General features: G+C 41.6%; 1 protein-coding gene across 1 annotated transcript in view; it reads right to left on the bottom strand.

Annotated features, from left to right (window-relative positions):
- Nucleotides 1-17,213: 17,213 nt before the first annotated feature.
- Parl (presenilin associated rhomboid like) overlaps nt 17,214-25,253 on the bottom strand; it is a 28,892-nt gene continuing 20,852 nt past the window's right edge. The window contains exons 8-10 of the mRNA XM_036203508.1: nt 22,574-22,675; nt 22,360-22,457; nt 17,214-18,346 (exon numbers count right to left, since the gene is read on the bottom strand). Of these exons, the coding sequence (XP_036059401.1) occupies nt 18,235-18,346; nt 22,360-22,457; nt 22,574-22,675 (312 nt within the window). The 3' untranslated portion in view covers nt 17,214-18,234. The remainder of the gene's footprint in view (nt 18,347-22,359; nt 22,458-22,573; nt 22,676-25,253) is intronic.

The following is a 25,253-nucleotide window of genomic DNA, read 5'->3' on the forward strand; positions in this document are numbered from 1 at the left end:
TCTCCAGCCTGATATACAATTTTTTTGTTTTTTGTTTTTTGGATTTTCAAGACAGGGTTTCCCTGTGTAGCTTTGTGCCTTTCCTAGAACTCACTCTGTAGCCCAGGCTGGCCTCGAACTCACAGAGATCTGCCTGCCTCTGCCTCCTGAGTGCTGGGATTAAAGGCTTTCGCCACCACCGCCAGGTTTGATATACATTTTTTTCTTTCCCTTTCTCCATGTTTAGAACTTCATAAGTAAAATTTTAAAAGAATTTATCTCTGTTCAGTCTCTTAGAGCAACTGCCAACACCGAACCTCGTCCTCTTGAGACAGCTGTTTCAGGTCTTACACAGCATAGAGAGACATTCATCGACTAACTATATGACATCTTATAACTTATCCGTGTGTATAGCACCAAGTGTTGTGTGCCTGCCTAGCTCCCACAAGTTGGGACTAGGAAATGAAGTCTCAAAACAGGTAATGAGATGTATATTTTTGTGCTTTGGTTTGGTACAATGTTCTGCCCAGGTGTCATGCAAGGAAGTTTCTCTCATCCAACTATTTACATTCGGAGAAACAGTTGAGTAACCGTTTCTGATTTAGGAACCTTCCTCATTCTACAACCCAGTGGATGGAACTACTATGTCGCGAGATGAAATGTTATCTTCACCCATTCCTGGAATTTCTAACTTGTCGTAGATTGGTCCCATTTCTTTTCAACCTACGAGAAGCACATTTTAATAGAGTGTCTGGTCTAACATAATGTTTATTTTTGCAAGGAACTGGGGAAAGAATAAAGGAAGGCTCGAAACCTATCACTTCCCACAGAGGCACCTTAAACACCATATTGTCCTCCACTAGGCCTTGCCTCTAGAAGCAGACCTACAAATTAATCCTGGGGACCGAGTCTTCAACATATGAGCCTCCTGGGGATATCAAACACTGAACTAGGGCACATTTCATCTTTGATAATGGAACAAGGAGCCGAGTAAAAATTCTAGAATGTCCTAATGGAAGTAAAAAATGGCGAATAAATCCCCTGAACAGGAAGGCTGTGGGACGTCATGCAGAGAGGCAATAATCTTGACTCCCAGGCATGCTCTCTCCAGATGCTTTCTTCCTACCCAGAAGACCCAGAGAAGATCAGCTGCCCATAGTTTAGATACTTTATGTAAAACCGGAAGTTCTTTTATTTTTATTTATTTTTTTATTTTGGTGGTTTGTAAATCTGAATGACAAAACTCTATCCCTTAACCCCATACATTTTGTGTATATTTATTAGTTGCTTTTCTCACTGTAATGATAAAAACATCTGGCAAAGACAACTCCAGGAATGAGATTGTTTTAGCTCATAGTTTGAAGCGACGCGGTCCATCTCATGTGAAGCCCAGGGTGGGGACGTGAAGGATCTGTGCATTTGCAGTCAGGAAGTAGAGAGCAAAGGAAGCATGGCCCACCTGGCTTCTTCATTCATCCCCCTTCTATTCCTTCTGACTTCACGTTCCAAGGTTGTACAACCTCATTCAGGGTTAGTCCTCTGTCCTTAACTAATCCTCTGCAGACACACCCTCACAGACATTCCTGGAGCTGTGCCTTCTGGGTGATTGCAAAGCCATTCAAGTTTAGTGAACCTTAATCATCATATTGAACACCTTGAACAGTAACTGATTGTACTTCATTGACTGTATTATAAGATCTGTTCCCGAATACTACTGTAATTTTCACAGTTCTTTAAAAAAAAAAAAAAAAAGCTTATATATTTTATAGCATTTTTTTATCAGAAGTTTGTATTTCAAATTTTCCTAGCTCTGTCTTTTATGCCAAATGTAATTCATAACTATACCAAATGACAACATGTCATTTTTGTCCTCTGTTGTTACAGATTTCTCTCGTGCAGTTTTTTATTGAGAATTTTCAGAAGATATTTGAAGACAACACCAGGACACTTTCAGGTGAAAGCTCAATGATACTTAATAACAGGGAGGAGATTTCGGATACCTTCAATTACTTCATTGACTTAAGTGCTGCCCAGGATGAGGAGAAAAGCTGTGTTGGTGAAAGGACCCATTCCAAGGGTGATGCTGTGCCACAGCATCTGCCTGCTGCTCCTCACGAGGGAGGTTTCCCAGGTGAGAGAAGGTTCTTTACACTCCAAGAAGGAAAAACAGGGTAAAAGAATATCCACGCATTCAGAGAGTTGTTTATCTAATCAGAGCAACATCAGGACACACTATGTTATTGCAGGATTTGACAACTTTCTCAAGTAAAACTATGTGGAAGCTCATACTGGTACCTGATCAATATGCCCACACGAAACTGATGTGGGGTGCCCATTTTACACATGGTGTACTTATCTTCTCTCTTCTGACTGGCCCATGAGACCACAGAGATTGCTAGTGCTCTTTGAAATAATTTGAAAGATCCATGATCGTTAGGAAAAAAAAAAATTACTTCAGTTAACACCAAGCAAACGTTCTGAAGAACAAAGTGTTGTGCTACACCTTACTTGTGTTGTTAAGTGTCAAAATGTTCTCTCATCCTTACTGATTCTATCTCGAATACAGAAAAATATCGTTATCAGGAAGATTAAATAAAATTTATTGGGGTTGGGGATTAGCTCAGTGGGAGAGCCCTTGCCTGGGTTCGATCCTCAGCTCAAAAAAAAGAGAGAGAAAATTTATTGCACTAAGTTTGTCCCTGCTGTCTGGAGGCCAGCGAAGTCTCCCCTAAATCAGCAGTTAGTATCCTGCAAGGGCAGCTTTTAAAGTGGCTAGCAGCATTTCACTGTCCAGAGTGGAGATGAAAGTCAGGTTTGCATTACAATCAGAATGGAGGTTAGTCTAGTGTCAGGATGGATGTTTGTACCAAGAAGACATGTCTGTGTTGCATTCAACAGTGAGCATGGAACAACCTCTGGATCCTAGACTATTAAATGTCACAGTGTTCTACAGAAGGAACAATTGCAGCATGATGCCTGAGGCCCCATCTGGATCCGCCCACCTGGACACCTGCCTGTGATGTCCTCACTGGAGACTACAATCTCCTCCGCCACATTTTGCTTATTTCTTTAATGCTACATTATTCTACTCTGAATTATTTTTCAACAATATTTCCAAGATTTGTTAGAACATGATTTAAATCCTGTTCTGTCCAGAAATAACAGATTCTTCAACAAAAGAATGGACAGACACCAAAAACTAAGCAGCTGAAAGATGCTCTTAAACTTCCTGACCTGAGACCTGATCAGTACCACTTGGGTACCAGCTCATTCCATGTGATTGTTCCTTTTCCTCCTTCATTGTTCATATAGACAAGAACTTTCTTGAAATCTCCCTGCTTATATATTATTATGTTAACTATACCATATGGATTCTATTTAGCATTTGTATTTAATTTGTTTTGTTGTATTAAATATAGTCTTTATTGTTATAGTAAATATTCTAGAATCTGATTGCTTAGACAATGTTTTGTTCATGACTTCCATGAACTCTTTAGAAGAGGCTCAAAAGGGTCTTATGTGTGTTCTCAGCTCTAATGAAGACTGCAGTCACCCAGGACCTTATCTGAGGTTCCTGTACATTTTGTCATCTGGAGCTGGCTTGTTACCTGGCCCTTTGTCTATGACAATTTATTTATTTACGTTGCAGAGCAAGTGAACCAGCAAAGGAGGTCACTGATTTTCAAGACACTGCTCCCTTCAAGTTTATTAATATCCCATTGGTCAAGGTCAAGTGTACTAATATCTCACTAGACAAGGTCTATGATGAGAGAGTTAACCCCAAAGTCCATGATGGTGCTCATGAGAGGCAGTAGAAGGCCAGCTACCAGGGATGAGAAGTGAGGCCTTTATTGTCATGGGAGGCTCTTATTTGCAACATGTCAACTGCTGAATCAAAGTCAATGTAACCTCACTACAACACAACATCATTTTTTTCAGCATAGGCATTCACTGAATGCATTGGAAATACATTCCAAAGGAACTGAGGCACATCTTACCCTTGGGGATTAAGATAAACACAAGCTTATACAAAATTGGTGTGCTGTACTCTCCTGCGTTTAACAATCAAAATACAAAATTATGTATAAATCTTGTCATTAGGTCATCAGAAGAAACAGAAGATCTTGCTGACATGCATAATGAAACCCGAGAATGCTCAAATCATGAAATACATGCTATGCATGTATAAAACAAAAGAAGAAAGTGTGGTGTCATATTGTGTACCCTAATAAACTTGCCTGAAGGTTAGAGGACAGAGCCAGCCACTAGATTGGACACAGAGGTCAGGCAGTGGTGGCACACACACCTTTAATTCTATCACTCAGGAGGCAGAGATCCATCTGGATCTCTGTGAGTTCAAGGCCACAGTGGGCTACATGAGATTGATCCAGTATAGGAGAGAAACAGAGCCAGGTAGTGGTGGTACACACCTTTAATCCCAGCACTTGAGATCTCATGTCTTTGCTTGGGAAGCACACATGCCTCTATTCTCAGGAAGTAATATGGCAGGGCAGAGAAAGGAATATAGGGCATGAGGAAACAGGAACTCCTTCTCTTTAAGGCTGAGGATTTCATAGAAGTAAGAAGTAGTTGGCTATCTGTTCTGCTTCTCTGATCTTTCAGCTTTCACTCTGATATCTAGTTCTGGGTTTTTTTTTTATTAAAAGATCATCTAAGAGTCAAAAAGCATCATTCTTGTGTGTGTATCCAGGTGTGGTGAAACTCTCCTCTCCCACTATTTGAAGAAAAGGTCACTAAGTAAAAGATTGAGAAACTATGATTACAGTAAATTTTACTTCAGAATGAGCAATAGAAACCATTTCCAATTTAAAATTGTAAGAATTGATAAAGCCTGCACATTACATCCTACAGGCAGAATACTACAGAGTAACTTACATACAGAGTTTTCATAAGGGAGTATCCTCTCAATGTGAGGTGATAATATTGATTAGTGAACCACTTCTTAAAATTATTAACTAAAATTAAATATTAAGTGTCTTGACAAAATTCATAAAATTGTGACTGTTCTGTTTTTGTTTTTTTCAAGACAAGGTTTCTCTGAGTAGCCTTATTTGTTCTGGAACTCGCTCTGTAGACCAAGCTGGCCTCAAACTCGGAGATCTGTGTGCTTCTGCCTCTTGAGTGCTGGGATTAAAGACTTGTGCCACTACTGCCAGGCTTGAATGATCAATCTTATTTGTTCAGGTAGGGTTTTTTGTTTGTTTGTTTGTTTTTCTCTTTGAAGAATTTCAGCCAAAGAAATTGGTGCTACTAGAAAGGGTGGAGGGCTTTTATTTTGGCCTGATCTGTTGAGTCAACGACTTGACTCTGTGATTTTCAGGCTATTATCATGACTATTATGGATATCAGCCCTACATTGGCTGTGGAGCTGATAAAAATCTTCTCCCATCCTGTATCCTGTTGCTTTGTCAGTTTTGTGAGATCCTGCTTATTAATTTTTGTTCTTATTGCCTGTACTATTGATAATTTGTTTAAGAAGTCTTTCCCTGTACCAACAAGTTCAAAACTATCCCTCTGCCTTCTTTTCTACCAGATAAAGTGTATCTGGCCTTATATTGAGTTATTTGACCCACTTGGAGTTGTTTTGTACAAGGTGATAAGTATGGATCTATTTACATTCTTCTACATGAAGCCATCCAGTTTAATAAGCAACATTGTGGAAAATGTTGTCATTATCCCAGTGTGTATTTCTGACTTCATTATCAAAAATCAGTTGTCCATAGATGTGTGGACTTATGTCTGGGTCTTCAATTCTATTCCATTGATCACATGTCTGTTTCATACTAATACCTTGCTGTCTTTATTACTATAGCTCTGTAGTGCAGTTTGAGATCAGAGATTACAATACCCTCAGCAGTTCTTGTATAATTGTAGCCATCCTGGTGTGTGTGTGTGTGTGTGTGTGTGTGTGTGTGTGTGTGTGTGTGTGTGTGTTTATTTCCTTATGAAGCTGAAAATTGTCCTTTCAAGTCCTGTGAAGAACTGTATTGGAATTTTCATGGGGATTTCATTGAGTGTATAGCCTGCTTTTTAGTAGGACGTCCATTTTCACTATATTAATCCTATTGATCCATGAGCACAGGAGATCTTTAAATCTTCTGATATCTTCTTCAGTTTCTTTTTCAAAGACTTGAGGTTTTTATCATACAGAGTTTTCACTTGCTTTGTTAGCATTCCCTCAAGATATTAAAATTTTTGAGGTTATTGTGAAAGGTGCTGTTTTCCCAATTTCTTTTCTCAGTCTGTTGGCCATTTGTATATAGGCAGCTACTTACTGATTTTTGTGAGTTAATTTTGTGTGTCATCACTTTGCTGAAAGTGTTAATCAGCTGTAGGAGTTTCCTGGTGGAACTTTTGGGTCGCTTATGTATAAAATTGTACCATTTGCAAATAAAGATGCTGTGACTTCTTCCTTTCCTATGTGTAATCCCTGGATCGCCTCCAGTTGTCATGTGCTCTAGCTAAGACTTCAGGTACTATACTGAGAAGATACGGAGAGTGTACATCCTCGTTTTCTCCTTGATTTTAGTGGAAAGGTTTTGAATTTCTCCCCATTTAAGTTGATGTTAGCTATGGACTACTTTTAATATGTTGAGGTATATCCCTTGTATCCTGATCTCTCCAAGACTTTTATTGTGAAAGAATGTTAAATTTTATCAAATTACTAGATGTAAAGCAAAGGCTAACCAGACTACAACCCACAGCTCCAGAGACACTAGCTGACAAGGAAGACCCAAATAGGGATGAATGGATAGCCCTAGGAAGGGGAAATAGATGAGATTTCCATGAGTGAACTTGGAATGGGAGGGGGGTAGAGGATGGGGGATGACAACACAAGGGAACAGGATGGTCAAGGTGAAACAGGGATGGAATGGGAGAGCAATGAGAGATACCATGATAGAGGGAGACATCATGGGGATAGGGAATAAACAGGGTATTAAGGAAGTTCCCAGGAATCCCCAAGGATGACCCCAGCTTAGAGTACTAGCAGTAGTAGAGAGGGTGCCTGGACTGGCTTACCAAAGTAATCCGATCGGTGAATATCCTGTCATCATAGAGCCTTTCTCCAGTAACTGGTGGAAGCAGATGCAGAGATCCACAGCCAAATACTAGGCCGAGCTCCAGGAGTCCATTGGATTCTATGAGCAAGGGGCATCAAGATCATGATAGGGAAATCTAGAGACAATCAAACCAAACTAATGGGAACTCATGAAATTTAGACCAACACCTGTGGAGCCTCCATGGGACTCTCTGCATAAGCGAGATAGTTGGGTAGCTTGGTATCCTTAAGGGGCCCCCTGGCAGTAGAATCAGGATCCATCCCTGGTGCATGAGCTGGCTTTTAGGATCCCATTACCTATGGTGGGACACCACACACAGCCTTGAGGCAGGGGGAGGGGCTTGGACCTGCCTCTACTGAATGAACCAGGCTCTGTTGACTCCCCATGGGAGGCCTTACCTTCTTGTAGAAGGGGATGGGGGGTGGCTGGGGGGGAGGATGGAGGGGTTCAGAGGAGGGAAAAGGGGGATCTGTGATTGGTAAGTAAAATGAATAAAAAATTTCTTAATAAAAAAGTTTCACTGGGCGGTGGTGGCGCACGCCTGTAATCACAGCACTCAGGAGGCAGAGGAAGGCGGATCTTTGTTGAGTTCAAGGCCAGCCTGGTCTACAGAGTGAGATCCAGGAAAGGCTCCAAAGCTACACAGAGAAACCCTGTCTTGAAAAAAAAGTTTCATCAAATAGCTTTTCTACATGTAATGACATGATCATATTGGTCTGTTTACATAGTAGATTAAATTTATCAATTTATATATGTTGAATCATCCATCCCTCAGCTCTGGGCTGAAAGTCTGCTTGATTATGGTGGACGATTTTTTTGATGAGTTCTTTTATTTGGTTTATAAGTATTTTATTGAGAATTTTTGCATCTATATTCATAATGGAAATTGGCCTGTAATTCGTTCTTTGTTGGGTCTTAGTGTGTGGTTTATGTATCAGAGTAACAGTGCCCTCATAAAAAGAATTATGCAATGTTCCTTCTGTTTCAAATTTATGGAATGATCTAGGGACTATTGGCTGACCTTCTTTGAAAGTCTGGTAGAATTCTGTGCTAAAACTATCTGTCCCTGGGCATTTTGGTTTGGAAAATTTGAATGACTGCTTCTTTTCACCAGGAGTTTCCGGTCTATTTATATTGCTTATTTGATCTTGATTTAACTTTTCTAAGTGGTGTGTACTGAGAAAGTGATCCATTTCTTTTACATTTTCCAGCTTTTGGTGGAGTACAGGTTTTTAAGTATGTTTTTATGATTCTCTGGGTTTCCTCAGTGTCTGTTGTTGTGTCCCCCTTTTTATTTTCTAATTTTGTTAATTTGCATCTTCTGTCTCTGCCTTTTAGTTAATTTGATAAGGGCTTGTCAGTCTTATTGTCTAAAAAAAACCTTATTGATTTTTTAAAAAGATTTGTTTTGTATTTGTTTCTATGTTATTGATCTGAGATCTAAGTTTGATTATCTCTTTCCTTCTACTCCTTTTGGGTGTGATTCTTCTTTTTGTTCTAGAGTTTCAGGTGTGATATTAAGTTGCTAGTATGAGATCTCTCCATTTTTTTTTTTCTTTTTAACATAGGCACTTAGAGCTATTTGCCTCTTAGAACTACCTTCATTGTGTCCCATGAGTTTGGGTATGCTGTGTTTTCATTTTCATCCAATTCCAGAAAGTTTGACATTTCTTCCCTAATATCTGTTTTGACCCATTTTCCATTCACAGTATTGACTTGTTTCCATGCGTTTGTTGGCTCTCTGTGGTTTCTGTTTGATGTGCAGCTTTAATCCATGGTGTCAGCTAGGCTGCAGCGTTGTTTGGATTTTCTTCTATCTGTTGAGACTTGCTTTGTGACAAGATTGTGGTCAGTTTTGGAGACATGGGTATGTTCTTTCTTGTTTTGGTGAAATGTTCTGTAGCTGTCCGATAGTCCCACTTGCTTTATGATGTCAGTTAGCTCCAGTGTTTCTCGGTTTCGTTTTTGTCTGGATGACCTATGTCTCTTTGAGAGTGTGGGATACTGAAGTCTCCCACTGTCGTAATTAGGGTTTCCAATGCTGTGAAGAGACACCATGGCCATGGACCATGTCCATTCTCATCATGGCAGAACATGACATCATGCAGACAGATGTGCTGGAGAAGGTGCTGAAAGTCCTGCTTCTTGATCCACATGCAACAGGAAGTGATCTTGTCTCACTGTGTGCATGTTGAGCATAGGAGACTTTAAACCCGCCCCCACAGTGACACATTTCCTGCAAGAAGGCCATATCTGCTCCTATGTGGCACTCCTCCTAATAGTGCCACTCCCTTTAGGGGCTATGTGCTCAAACCACTATAGCTACTATCAGTGTGTGAAGATCAGTCTGTCGTTTAAGCTGCAGTAGTGTTTCCTTTATGAACTTGGGTGCCCTTGTGTTTGATGCATAGATGTTTAGAATTGCACTATCTTCTTGGTGGGTTTTTCCTTTCATGAATATATATATATATATATATATATATATATATATATATATTGTCCTTTACTATCCCTTCTGATTAGTTTTAGTTTGAATTCTATTTTGTCAGATATCAATATGGCTGTAGTGTGGTGATATTTTATTTGTGCTCTAACAAATACAGCTTGCCTGGAGTCAGAGGACAAAGCCAGCCACTATATTAAACATAGAGTGGAGCGCATGCCTTTAATCCCAACATTAGTTAACTATAGAGGTCTGGAGGTCTGTACAGACAGACAGGAAGTGATAGAGCTTGGCAGAAAGAGGAAGTGATGTAACTCGGCAGAGAGAGGAAGAAAGATGGCAGGGCACAGAAAGGTATATCGATGTGAGTATGCAGGAAGTAGCTATTTCTGGGTAAGGTGAGGTTGGCTGTAGCTTGTTCTATTCCTCTGATCTCTCAGCTTTCACCCCAATATCTGGCTCTGGGGTTCTTATTAATAAGACCTTCTAAGATTCATCTTACACTGTAGCAGCTTGCTTTCTATGTCCATTTGCTTAGAATATCATTTTCCATCCTTTTACCCTGAAATAATGTCTACACATGATGTTATGGTGTGCTTCATAGACGCAGCTGAAGAATGGATCCTATTTTTAAAACCATTCTGTTACCTATGTCTTTTTACTAGGGAATTGAGACCATTAATATTGAGAGTTATCAATGAGCACTATTTGTTGATTCCTAGTATTTTGTCCTTGTGTGAGTTACTTTTCCCTTCTTTGGATTTGCTGGTCTGAAGTTTTCCTGGAGGTGGTAACAGAGAAGGAGGGGAGGGTACAGTTGGTGATCTGATACAGAGCTGGGGATGAGACTGGGGGATTGGATTCAGACAAGAGAAGGAGAGTGAAAGAATGAATGATAAAACCAAAGATCTGCTTTCTAAATAAAGATCCAACATACTAGAAATTGCCGTCAAACAGTAGTTATTATGCTGATCTTATGGCTGCTGAATAGAATTTCTGTGGTCCGAACATTAAAAGGCACCAGAATATGAACTCAAGACATCCAATGGCATTGCTGAATGCAGGGGGGGGGGGGGGGGGCGCACTGGGAAAATCGGAACCATTCATTACAAAACACAGTATTTCAAGCATTATTAATAACAGTCTATGTAAACTTGCCATTGAGTGTTAGCATTTAACATATTAACCGTGTTTTGTATATTTCCTGTTGAAATAATTAAAATTGTTTATAAACACAAGACTAACTGGCAGTGCTCCGAGAATCTCAGGACTACAGCTTTCTGACCACAGTCCACGGACGTCCCCACTGCACTGTGCTTTGTGTCACTGTTGCACGCAGTCTCCTGCGTGTCAGGAGGCACCTAACTGCATAACTGCATTACACTGTAGAGTCAAGATTACCTGCAAGCACAAATTGTAATCGCATTGTATTAGCTGCTTTTGCTCATAATATTACAGTTACCTATTTAGGATTCTTTGTAATGGTCACAATTAAATGAGTTATTTTTATTACTATTAAATGTTTATTTATTAAAATTTTTTTCATTTTACATACCAACCCCAGTTCCCCCTCCCTCCCCTTCTCCCGCCTCCTCACCTCCCTCCCGCTCTACCCCCATCCACTCCTCAGAGTGGGTAAGGCCTCCCATGGTAGTCAACAAAGTCTGGCATACCAAGTTGAAGGAGAGCCTAGCCCCTCCCCCATTGTGTCAAGGCTGAGCAAGGTATCCCACCACAGGGGATGGGCTCCAAAAAGTCAGTTCACGCACCTAGGATAAGTCCTGGCCCTGCTGCCAGGGACCCCACAAACAGATCAAGCCACATAGCTGTCACCCACATTCAGCAGGCCTAGTTCAGTCTCATGCAGGTTCCCGAGCTGTCAGTCCAGAGTCAGTGAGCTCCAACTAGCACCCGTCAGCTGTCTCTGTGGGTTTCCCCATCATGATCTTGACCCCCTCTTTTTTTTTTTTTTTGAATGTCGAATGTCTAAATGAGTTATTTTTAACTAAAATATATCATAATTCCCTTTCCCTGTCTGGAACCCCTTTTGTATACCCTTCCCTCTCATTTCCATGTCTTCTGGCCTTTTATACTTTGTTTTACACACACACACACACACACACACACACACACACACACACACACACAATTGATATCTATGGTGTACATTCACCTATGCAGGCAAACACTCATACACTAAATAAAAACAAATATATCTTGATATTCACAAGCTGAGAGTAGGCAGGACAGAGCTGGAGAGATGGCTCAGTCACCTCTTCCTGGAGGACTATGCTTGAGTCTCAATACCCCTGCATGCTTATGATATCCAAGGGTATCACTCACCCGTGTGTGTGTGTGTGTGTGTGTGTGTGTGTGTGTGTGTGTGTGTGTGTGTACACCCATGAATGCCTATAACTTCAGCTTCTGGGAATCTAATGCATGCTTATGATATCCAAGGACAACTCCTCACCCTCATGTGTGTAGTTGTAAGATTTCCTGTGTGCTGGCCTGCCTGCAGTCAAGACAAATCTCTCCCACTCATGTCCCCCAAGTAAACACACAGAGGCCTATTAATTATAACTGCATGGTCATGGCTCAAGCCTTTTGCTAACTAGCTCTTATATGTTAAATTAGCCCATAACTATTAATCTATGTATTGCCACATATTCCGTGGCTTTACCTGCATCCCATTACATGTAGCTCCTTGGGAAGCTCCTGGCATCTCTCTCTACCTTCTTCCTGCCTCTCCCTTTCAATTTCCTGCCTGCCTCTAAGCTGCCTTGCCATAGGCCAAACGGCTTTATTATCAACCAATCAGAGCAATACATATTCATAGCATACAGAAAGACATTCCCCCATCACTTCTCCTTTTCTGTCTAAACAAAAGGAAGGTTTTAACTTAACCTATTAAAATTACATATAACAAAAGTTATCAAGCAAGAATTAGTTACAATATCTAGTCTATTTATATTTTGTAAAATTAAAGAAAATATTCTATCTACCCTATATTTGTGAGTCTAAGGTTTCATATCTAATTTATCTTTAGTCATAACAAAGTAAAAATTATAACTATCTAGTCTTCAACTACATCAAAGACCTCAGAAGGATATAATATTACCTAAGTAAACAGGAAGAGCATTGTAAGCAACTTCCAAACATCTAGAATGACAGAGACAGCTGCCTGCCTGGACAGTTATTCAAAGTTCCTCTGTAATGTTGGGGCATCCATACATCTTCAGCCCATAGGCCTAGTCTCTCAGTCACTTTTCTGTGTGTCCTGTAGAATGTCTGGCAGTTTCTTCTGCAAAGCAGGAACCTGAAGAACCATCTCACCTTGCAAAGTTCAGTGGTCACCTTCCTATGGGTTCTGCATGTCCAGTTGATACAACATTTTGTCAAGCAGTCCAGGCAAGAATAGTCTCTTGCCCAAATGGCTCTTTTTGCCAAGAAGAAGATAAACTTCATATGGAGTGTCTTCAACACCCATCTCTCTCTGAAGTAAATTGATGCTGCCACGAGCAGATGTGTCTCACTATCCACAAAGTCTAATTATTTTGAATATTTTAAATGCCATATTCTGTAGGTCTTTGAAGTGTTTGAAGATTACCTACCCAACTGAATTATATCTATGTATACCTAGAAAACTTAACATGACTATAAGTTTGACTATTATAGAAGACTAATTATTAGTATTTATTTCTTAATTATCCATTACAACTTCAAGTGAGCTGCACAAACATAATACCTTAAACAGAGTAGAAATATACATACAGTATAGCAAAATTAACTTTAAATTTGTATCAATAAACTAAAATCTATACCAATGTAAAACATTTTAAACAAGTTGCTCTTTAAAAGTAGGTTCAACAATCCACCCTTTTATCCTATCATACCTATATCCTGTCACCCTTTCTTCTTTTAGAAAGAGATTGACTATGGCAAATAACAATTTGTAACCAACAACCTAAACAAAGACAAACATCCATAATCCATTTTTTGGGAATGTGGGCATAGTTTTCTAGGCTACTTCCTGCTGATAGAAGGTGCTGTATTCTTATGGGGATATGAAGAAAATTTTAGGATTATGGTCAAGTCTTGACTGGAGTAGTCTATGAGGCTGTATTGTCTGAGCCAGTTGCCTTGAAGTTGATTTTGGATGTTGGATGATTTGGGTCATGGTGTCATTTGAGACCTTTCAGGGGGTCTTGGCTGGTGAAACCTGATGTATCTTAACCTGGAACAAATCCATAGCCTCTGGCTTTCTATGGAAACAAAAGCAGAGCCTCCTTTCCAAAGCAACATATCCTTAGATCCAAATTTTTAAGTCAAGATACCTTTAAAATATACATATTGATTTAACTCAACAGCTTTTAAAATCAAATGTCTCTCTGCAGTTAAAAATCCCAAAGACAATATAATCTAGACTCTCTGTGTGATATCCATCTTTACGTGGATTATTTTTCATATTACTTTTATTGTCTCTTTAAAGACTTTATTTTTTAAAACTTTCTATTTTTTTTATTTAACTGTCTAGCCTCCTTTTCCTCTTTCAAGTCTACATACATTTTACATACATTGTAAACCATTTAAAGTCTTGTTCCATCTGAATCTGCCTTACTGTGAATCTGTTGCTTTAAACTCCAGTATTACTAGGACTGAAATAGCAGCTGTGGCTGCTGGCTCCACCACCTCAGCTTTCCAACATGGTGAAACCATGTTTATGCCAGCTTTTGGGGAACCATGTTCACCACCGGACTCTGGGAGGCAGTGGGTCTATGCCTCTATCAAAGCAGCGTGTAGCCCAGAAACCTTTCCTCCCCCCTTTTACTAGCAAAAGCTAAATCCACCACAGTGTGCTGTGTGGCTCACAGATGCCACTGTGTACAGTGGCAGGAACCTGCCATACTGTAGCTCAAGCCCACACACTACAGCATCTCTGTAACACAGCTTTCTCAGATTTTGGGTGGAAATTCTTGCCTCATGTCTGGGCGCCATTTGTAGTAGGAAGATTTCCTGTGTCCTGGCCTGCCTGCAGTTAGGACAAATCTCTCCCACTCATGTCCCCCAAGTAAACACACAGAGGCCTATTAATTATAACTGCATGGTCATGGCTCAAGCCTTTTGCTAACTAGCTCTTATATGTTAAATTAGCCCATAACTATTAATCTATGTATTGCCACATATTCCGTGGCTTTACCTGCATCCCATTACATGTAGCTCCTTGGGAAGCTCCTGGCATCTCTCTCTGCCTTCTTCCTGCCTCTCCCTTTCAATTTCCTGCCTGCCTCTAAGCTGCCTTGCCATAGGCCAAACAGCTTTATTTACCAATCAGAGCAATACATAGTCACAGCATACAGAAAGAAGAGTAGGCAGGACAGAGCTAGAGAGATGGCTCAGTGGTGAAGAGCAATGCGCCTCTTTGGAGGACTATGCTTGAGTCACAACATCCACACCCAGGTAACCCATGACTGCCTATAACTTCAGCTCCTGGGAATCTAATGCATGCTTATATCCAAGGGCAACCCCTCACCCTTGTGTGTGTGTTTGGGTGTCTGTGTGTCATAAGTAAAAACATAACATTTTGAAGAAGCACAGATATGGTTAAGAAATCTCAGTGTGGAGTGGAGTGTCTCATGGTATCAGAAGAAATGCTCTCTTTTCCCCCAGGTAGTGTAATATTTTTTATGTTCTTACCATACAGACCAATCTTAATGTCCGACAAAATTGACTTCAAACGAAAATTAGTAAGAGAGAAAGAAGGACACTCCATCTGTTCAACAATTAACCAAGAACACTTTATAATCCCAGATACAATCACCAAGCAGAGGTGCACATATTTTCATGACAAGTGGACTTCAGGAAACAGAGGAGGGCCAGGCGGTGGTGGGACATCTTTAATCCCAGCACTCAGGAGGCAGCGGCAGGTGGATCTCTGTGAGTTCCAGGAAGCATGGTTCCCAGAGTGGGTTCAAGCACAGCCAGGACTACACAAAGAAACCCTGTCTCAAAACCAAAGACAAAAACAAAGAACTAGATGAACCCAACTCCTTAATAGTGATTTCAGCACACCATTTTCTCCAACAGACGGGTGATCTGACCAAAAAATAAACAGAGAAACATCAGAACTAAATGAGATCGTCCATCAAACAGACTAACAGATACACAGACAACACACAAGCACCAGAGTACGTTTTCTACTCAGCAGCTTAAGTTTATTCATAATACTGCACATACTGGGATACAAAACAAATCTCACCAAATACAGAACTGAGATAACCCTGTGTGTTCCGTCTTCCACAGTGCAGCAGAGCTTAAAATTAGCAGAGTGATACGTAGTAACTGCAGGAACTCACACAGACTTAGCAACACACAATGAACAGTAAGTGGGTCAAAGACCTCAAGAAAGAAAATTTAAATGATCAGGAATTAAATTAAATGAATACACAAGGTCTCCAAGGAAAAAAATGTCTATCTTTAAGCACACATATAAAAAGCACAGATAAATGACTTAATGATGTAACACAAGACACAAGAGTTTAGAAAGAGAAGAACACAGCAAACCAAAATCCAGCCGATGTGGAGATAGAAAAAAGAAAAAAGAAAATCAAAGTAAAAATTAATGAAACAAAACAACAGTAGCAGTGAGAACAATATAGCTAATCTTGTTAGCTACTGTTATCAATGTCTAAGCATGGGAACCAGGAAAGACTGAGAAGGCTTATAAAGTATGAAGAAAGGAAATGTAGGAGGGTGAGATATGAGATCCAGGACACAGACTATTGTAGGTGTTGAAATGTAGATGAAATATTTTGTAGGCATAGAAGGAAAAGGAGTGTCATAAAAGGTTTTCTGGCAGGACACAAATAAAACATAAAGCTAACAAAGTATAAAGCTATCAAAACTAATAAGCATAAAATTTATGAAATATAAACACTAACTAGAACAAAAGGATAATATACCCCCACACCTTTCAACTGTCATGTGGAAGTCTTGACAGTTGAACGGAGCACCACTCAGGAATTCTGACAAGCTGTCTGTGTCCTAGATGGAATCCCACGAGAATTCTCTGCTCTGAGTACAGCCCCAATCCCATTCCCACCTGCTTGGCAAGTCACAGTCCTGTCACTATTGAATTAGGGATAATTTCTTTATGGATGGTGTTCTAGGACTCAGGTGCTGAAGGGATCTGAAAGGCCCTTCCTACACCATCAGAGTGCTTGGCTGGATTCCAAAGCATACTTCCAGAGATCCTACGTAGCTTCCCCAGGAATGGGGGTGAGGGTGTGTCATTTTCTCTGGCTGGCTGGTGTCAGAGGAAAAATCCCTGGCCCTCCCCCTGCCACTCCATCTGGTGCTAAGTCTGCTCCTGCCAGCTAGCTAACTTTTTACCTGACTCCCACAGTAAAAAGAGGTGGCACCTCTTCTTTCTGGGAGTGTTCAATGGAGACACTCTCTAATGGTTGGCCTCAGATAGTCCTCACTTGTGGATTCTTCAAGTCCCCATTTGGGCGCCAGAATAACGCAGTCTGTGAGAAGGCCAGCTCATATGAACTACTCCAGGATTGTGAATAGAAGATCTCACAGTAGTGAGGGATTAGGAAAAAGTTCTTTTCTATCTAGAGGCTAGACTTTTTCTGAGGGGTAAAATAAGGCAACATACACACCTTCTGCTGGTAACCTAAGAAAAAAGGAACAAGCACACGCTTTCCTGATGGCAACCTTCTCTTTTACTTCAACTTAAATAATCTCTCTTGACAATCTAACTTTATACAGCTACATTCTTTACATACATACATCTTTTTACATGGCTGTACATACATTTCTCTTCTGCATCCCTTTTCTAAACAGCTTCATTTTCCTTGCCTCCATACAGTTACAAATCTCCACACAGCCACAGCTAAACATCTCATTTACATAGCTCTCCCATACACTTTACACAGTTCCTCTATGTAGCAGCAACCCTTTCACACAGCTCTCTTACTCACTCACACACTTACTTCTACATTATTCTCACTCTTTACTCCTCACCCTCTCACACTTCTCTGACACTTCTCTAGCTCTCTCAGGACATGCACACACTTCACTCACATTCTGCAGCTGCACTCACATAGCCCCAGGGACTCACATGTCCACCAGCTGCCGTGTCTGGTCCACGACACTGGTGTGCCAGGCTGTCTGTGGTGCTAGAATCCAAACTCAGCTCCTCAGTCTTCTGACTGAGCCACCTGCCCAGCCCCTCTTCTCCTCATACCTAGAAAAGAAATCCTAAAAAACATATCTGGATGTGGTGCTCACTGCCAGAAATGTCATCTAGGGAAATATTTGGAAGTGCTAAGGCTGTTATTTCAGATTTTTTCAGAGAGAAGGTGCCCTCAACCTTCTATTGTTGGTCAGGCCAGGAAAGGAAGTCAGAACCAATGCTAAGCAGATGCCAGGTCAGGGACAGACCAAGGTTCCTCCAAGATCCCATCAGATCCGCTGAGGCTTCCTCACCAGGGTCCAGGCTTGAAGAATGTCATGCATGTTCTCCAAAAAAGCAAACTGCTGGAGAGTTCCAGAACTCCCAAGGAGCAAACACCATTTACAAACTAGAGATATAAACATTTATTTCACAACTTTCCCATAATTTTCTAAGGAGACATGTACTGGGGACATTTGAAACACTGGGATAGCTGGATGCCGAGTCTTCGAGAAAGCAAGGAGCAGATGCACCACACGGCCAGCTTTGCTTCACTTAGGGCCACCTCCTTTCTTGGGGCCATTAGTCCTTAATTCATGCCAGACTTTCACTAGAGGCTCCCTGTTCTTCCAAATGAGTTCATGGCCGTAAGTGATGTACCATCTGGAGAAAGACAAATGGCCCAATGTTCAAACGGTGTGACATGCAAACACAACCATCATCACAGCACCAAGTGACACCAGTTTTTCTTTCCTTTTTGTATTTGTTTTCATTAAAAGAATATTTGCTTCAGGTGAGTCGTTTTGTCTGCATGTACTTCTGTGTACCATGAATGCACAGTGACATTGGAGGCCAGAGGATCACTGCATCCTCAGGAACTGGAGTTATACACAGTTGTGAGCTGCCATGTGGGTGCTGGGAACTCGGGTCCTCTGCAAGAACAGTCAGTGCTCTTAACTGCTGAGGCAGGTGTTCAGTCACAAATCGACACTTTAAATAAAATGCTAAGGCCACTCCACAAAACTGAGTAAGACAGGTAATTTGATATAAAGCTTTGGCATTTGTGACATATAGAGGATAAAAGTAGGATGGGCTTGACTGGCTCTTTGGAACTATGTGGCAGCTTTATATGGCTACCTAAGCATCTTTCTTTACATTTTATTTGTCTTGGGGGAGGAGGCACGAATGCCACAGTATATGTGTAGAGAGGTCTGAGGCCATCACATAGGTCTCAGGGATGGGACCAGGTTTGTGGAAATGCCTTTACCCACAGAACCACCTCTAAGGCCCTACACTCTAACTTTTTATTCACTGCAAGTTAACCATCATGTTTCCTTGTTTTTCTACTTATTTATTTTTGAGACAAGTTCTCACAATGTAGCCCAAGTTGGCTGGATACTCAGGACAATTCTGCCTCCCAAAAGCTAGGAGTAGAGGTGTAAACAACCATATGTACCTTTGTTTTTCTCACTACAGACCAGAGGAGAACAAGTATATAAGAAAATAATTCGTTCAACATGCAAATAGCTTTGTGTGTCAACTAAGGTCTGATCAAAGGTATGGTGACCCTTTTTTACTATGAATAAAAAGAAATGTCAGGTGTGGGATTTGCTAAATGTACTATCATGGTATATACACCTCCTGCCATTTCCACATGCTACACACAGAGGGTGACCTGTCAACCCAAATCCTGCCTAAGGCAATGAGCAGAGAAGGAGAAAGGTGCAATGTCTTTATTTGTCTTAATTCCTCCCTCTCACTAGAATCTGAGGTCCTGGGCTCCAGCCACTGCACACAGCAGCATGAAGGGCATCTCCATGTGCTGAGTGACACTGCCAACTGGATGGGCATGCCATAACCACCTGAGCACAGGCTGTGGGGTTCATTGAGGGCATCTTCACCTCTCCTGGGAAAGGACGCAAACTCCGGGAAGACATGGACTGATGGAGACTGGCAGCCAAGAAAAGCACCTACCCTTGAAAGCCTGACTTACATACTCATTTCTCCAAGCAGACTTCAAATTCCAAGGGGTAGATTCCAAACTTCACTGACCTCATTTTTTAGACATCTGATTTTATTATTTAAGGGAATGGGCATGATGGCCATGCTCTTAATCCTGACAGAGGCACAGAGGCAAGAGGCCAGAGGTACAGTAGAGGCAGAGGCAGATGACTCTCTGTTGAGTTTGTTACCAGCCTGGTCCACATATCAAGATCTAGGCCTTCCACGCTTACATAGGGAGACCCTGTTTCAAAAAGAATAAAGGAATAAAAGATTTAAGGGGTGGAGACATTTAAGGGCTCAGAGGATAAGAGCATTTGGTGCTCTTTAAGAATCGGGTTTACTTCCCAGCATCAACATTGTGGCTCCCAACTATTGGAAACTCAAGTCCCAGGGGATCTGCTGCCCTCCTCTGTGGGCACCAGTCATGAATGTGGTACACAGACATGCATGTTGGCAAAACATTCATACACATAAAATAAATACACCTCTAGCTGATTTACATTGGAACCAATATAACAACATAATGTTTTAACATGTCAAAAATATCTGAATATGCGTTTTTATTGTAAAGGGCTTGACTGACACCAGAATTTTAATTCCTTCTTACGAAAGCTGGACCCAGGGTACACATCTGTAATCCTAGCCCCCAACAAGCAGAGGCAGGAGAACTGCCACAAGTTCAAGGACAGCCTGGGCTGGATACTGAACAAGAGGTCAGACAGGAGCTACACAGTAACAACATTCGCTGAAGCTAAAGCAAGATCCTCTCATGAATGCAGAAGAGAAAAGGATTGCCCCTTCCAATGTAACCCTTAGAAGTGAGTCCCTCGTCAAAGACTCGCCAGTAACCCAGGATCTTTCCAAATCTTTTGAGCCTTCTAACTTCAGTCTGACAGGCAACGACTCCACTATACTCATGAATACAAATGAACCTGTGAGCTGGCTAAGCCCAAGTTAGGAGGACGACTTTGTTTTGCTTCTGGGGTTGAGTTCAGAACCTGCACACTTGGCTGTGTCACCGCCGACCACACAGTGGTTAGTGTCCTCTCTCCTGATGCTGCAGGGTAACAATCAAGCGCCCTGCAATTACTGGCTAGCTGGGACCTTAGACAAATTACCCATCCCTTCTTTATTGGTAAAGGGGGGTGTGGAGTGTGTTTGAAACAGGGTCTCTCTATGAACCCCTCTTTGGCCTCAAACGCATAGAGATCCACCTCATCTGTCTCCTGAGATCTGAGATTAAAAGTGCAAAGCCACACCTGCCTCAAACTACCCGTTCTTTATGCAGTTTTCTTGTCTGAAGAATAGAATGTCTCAGAAGGTTTTAAGAAGTCAAATTAACCCTTGGATCATAGAGTTCTTGAAAATCAGCTGTCATACAGCTGGGCTCTGTAGCTCAGTTATAATTCCATGGTACAGAGTGAGGGTGTGCACACATATGGGTATACACATGTGTGTGTGCATTGGTGTGTATGTTTGTGTGTGTGTGTGTGTGTGTGTGTGTGTGTGTGTGTGTGTATACATGTGGGGGTGCGCATGTGTGTTTATGCACCTGTGTGGGTGCATGTACACATACGTGGGTATATGTATTCAAGTGTGTGGGTGCATGCACACGTGTGTGGGTCAAAGGATAACTTGCAGGAGTCAGTCCTTGCCTTCCACCACATGTGTGCTGGAGATTACATGTGGGTCATTAAGCTTGGCAGCAAGCACCCTTACTCACTGAGTCCTCTTGATAGCCCAAGTTTCTGAATCCTTTCTAAACGCAAAAAAGATGAGTCCTGGACATGAGTGAGATCCAGTATGTGTAAAGAGTTGAAATTAGAACAGTGAAGAGAAAGGATGCCTTTGCTTCTCAGATCCTGGACTGTAAAGTATATTTGACCAATTATTTTCAGAATAAAAGAAAGGTAATGTTTAGAACAATAAAAACCGCCAGGGGAAGAGATGCTATGAGAACACATGGAAAGCACAGACGACTTCAGAGTTCACAAAGCAGAGCTACTTTCCTAAGTCTTTGTGTCTCAGACTGTTTATACTACGCTGTAATAATCAGAGCTAGAAGGCATATGTGTCATGGAAGTCACCAACGTAGACAGGCAGACTACTCTGCAGATTCAGGCAAACCCAGTTTCCTGAAGTTCAACAGTGTGTGTGAGTACACACTCAGTGTGCTCAGTTCTGTGCTGCAAACAGAGGCTGAGGGTTTGGATTTAAGTTTCTTTCTTTCTTTCTTTTTTCTTTTCTTTTCTTTTGAGACAGGGTTTCTCTGTGTAGCTTTGTGCTTTTCCTGGATCTCACTCTGTAGACCAGGCTGGCCTCAAACTCACAGAGATCTGCCTCTGCCTCCCCAGTGCTGGGATTAAAGGTGTGCAATACCACCGCCCTAGATTTAAGTTTCTGCTCTACTCAAAGCCATCAGTTACTCCTGAGACTCAGTTTCCTCCATTAAACAGGAACCTACAGTAACTAGCTGGGTACTTACATGCAGCAGGCGTCAGGTACCATCGTCCCTGGAACATGGTCCACACCAGCCTCTACCTAGACATGCTGTGCTCTCCCACCCGTGCAGTGCAGGGAGAGATGGCTGCACCAGCTCTGTACACCAGTGACATGGGACCAGTAGAGGTGGGGGCAGCAAGCAGCTCAGCACTCATTATGCTCAAACTTACATTCCAAAGAGAGCTCCCCCAAGATGTGCTGCATGATCAAAAAATTTCCATCCCAGGATCATCCCAGCTGTATCCATGGCAATGATGGCTTTTAAGGCCTAGAAGCCAGGGAGAGAAAAGAGAAACAGTGTAATTTTGATCCCCATTTCTAATTTAAGGGCAGGAGTTCAGTCACTATTGAACACTGTTCTAGCCGACTTCAGCAGGTACTTACATTGCCTGCTGTGAAGGTGAAGACTGGGAGGAAGATGATGGCGAGCCTCCCGTCTGGGATCTTGGTGCAGACTGCTGCAAGTACAGTCATGATCGCTCCTGACTGTAAGGTAATACACACGGCGGTGAGGACAGCAGGCCATGGAGCATGGGCTGCCTAGGTTCTGTGCAGGCCGACGCACTCCACATCTGGAGGGCTCAGATCTTACCACTTTCCACTGTGAATGTGCAGTGTCAGGGAAAGGGATCCAGGCTGTCACACAAGGCTGCAAATAACCCCTGGAAACAGACTACACTACCACTATGGAGAACTTAACTATATCACAATAAGCACATGAATGAGCTCCAAGGAGAGCATTATATATGCCACACACCTAAGCGAGACTATGTCTAACAGCTCTCTAACTGGTTGGAATGAGCTATGGGGCAGTTTTTTCTTACAATTTAAATTTATAATGGCTGTGAGGTGTTTTTCTGGAATACACCAATGTATCAAACCTTTTAATGCTATCACAATCCTAATGGTGGAACAGGATCTCAAGAACACAATCACAATTCCGTGTTTACGTTAACTCTCAACACACATTCATTCAAATATCTGACTCCAACACAGTAGACATGCTATTACATACTAGAGACACAGAGGTGAACAGACAGGCCACACCTTCATGGACCTTATCCCATGGTAGGAAAGACAACTAAGAAAAATGAGCAATTCTGAGATGGGAAGGCGGTGCTGGGTGCCATGGCAGCACATGGAAACCCAGGCTCGGGGCAATGAGAGGACACAGTAAGAGTGTCCTGCAGAGCAGCACAGCAGAACCAAGGCTAGACATGAACTGCACAGCCTGGCGGAGCTGCAGAGAATCGAGTGTGAGGTGCAGAGAACAAACACACCATGGTAACCTAGTCTTTTTCTAACAAAGGTCACAGCTGAGACAAAGCTGTCTGTGAGAGGAATAATTTATTGAGAATAAATCTTAGTTATCATTAAAAAATAATAATATCAGAGGGTGGTGGTGGCACACGCCTTTAATCCCAGCACTCGAGAGGCAGAGGCAGGTGGATCTCTGTGAGTTCAAGGCCAGCCTGGTCTACAGAGTGAGATCCAGGAAAGGCGCAAAGCTACACAGGGAAAGCCTGTCTCGAAAAAACCAAAAAAAATAAAAATAAAAATAATAATAAAATCACCATTTGGGACCCTCTACAAAGGGCTTCCCTGTCACTCACCTCAAGTATTAGGTCAGGAAGACACACTGTGACAGGCTGCAGGAGCCGCAGTGTAACGGCCCAGCACACAAAAAGGACAGCACGGAAAACACCAACTCAGGCCCAGAGCCAAGGGCGCTATGCCAGTGCTGATCCCAGCTGTGGTGAGTGAGGTGTGCTTACAGAGGACACTAGCCACGAGGATATACATTTGCACAAGAATACAGTGAAAACCAACTCCAGCTAAAATAACAGATTCTGCTCCCAGTGGAAAGCACGCCCGGGTGAGGTTGATGAACATGGTATTAACACAATCTAAAAATGTCTTCTCACACCTTATATACTAATTTTAAAAGAAAACTGTAGTACAGAAACTACACAACAGCTAAGACGTTCACCACAGAAAGGGACAAACAGACACCATGTCCCTGTGGTCCTAGTACCTGAGGACACCACTGATCTACCACTCCCACTCAGACACAAGCTGACTGAATCTTGAGGAAAAAGACAAAATCCACAACAGCTGTCCTGTATTGTTCTGAAAAACAAAGACGACCCGTGGGAATGTGGCAGCTTTTAGAAGCCCAGAAAATCATAGCTAAATGCAACATATGAGTTTAGGGGAATATTACTGGAACAACTTCCATAACTGGAGTATGCATTATAAAGTTTAATGTAGCTATTTAATAGCAGCCCTGTGAGATATGAAAGATATTTGTGTTTCTAAGAAGTATATGCTGAAGTATCTAGGAATAAAGAAACACAAGACAAAATAGCTGGTCTTGAGGAAGGTAGTTCAGCACAGAGAAAGCACTTGACACCAAACCTGATGCCTGTATCTAGTCCCCAGAACCCAAAGCAGGACAGAACCAACCCCAAAAGTTGTCCTTTCATCTGCATATAGACACCACAGCACGTGTGTGCACAGGTGCACTGTGTCTGTCTGTCTCTCTTTTGTATACACACCCAAGAAAAGATAGAAAAGAAACCTGCTCAAATGGTTCTGAAAAAAAATAAGTATAGTTAGAGAGGAAATGATGTATGGCAAAGTGTTCAAAGCCAGTGGATCTGTGCTAAGATTTTAACTTTGTTTTTAAGATTTATTTATTTATTTATTAAGTATACAGTGTTTTTGCCTGCATGTGTTCCTGTACACCAGATCTCACTATAGATGTTGTGAGCCACCATGTGGGTGCTGGGAATTGAACTCAGGACCTCTGGAAGAGCAGCTAGTGCTCTTAACCTCTGGGCTACCTCTCCAGCCCTGCACTAAGATTTTAGAACTAGTTTAAAATGAAACACAGAATTAAATAAATAAAGCAAATCACAAGGGTAAAATCTTTGTGATTCAGTCTGGCAAAAACACTTTCCTCATTGTAACACCAAGAGTGAGTTCTAGTAAGTAAACTCAGCTTTGTGCAAATTAGATGCATACTCTTTGAAAGAAAAGACAAACAAACGTTTGCTGGCTA

The sequence above is a fragment of the Onychomys torridus genome, chromosome 12 (genome assembly GCF_903995425.1).
Source record: "Onychomys torridus chromosome 12, mOncTor1.1, whole genome shotgun sequence".
NCBI lineage: Eukaryota > Metazoa > Chordata > Mammalia > Rodentia > Cricetidae > Onychomys > Onychomys torridus.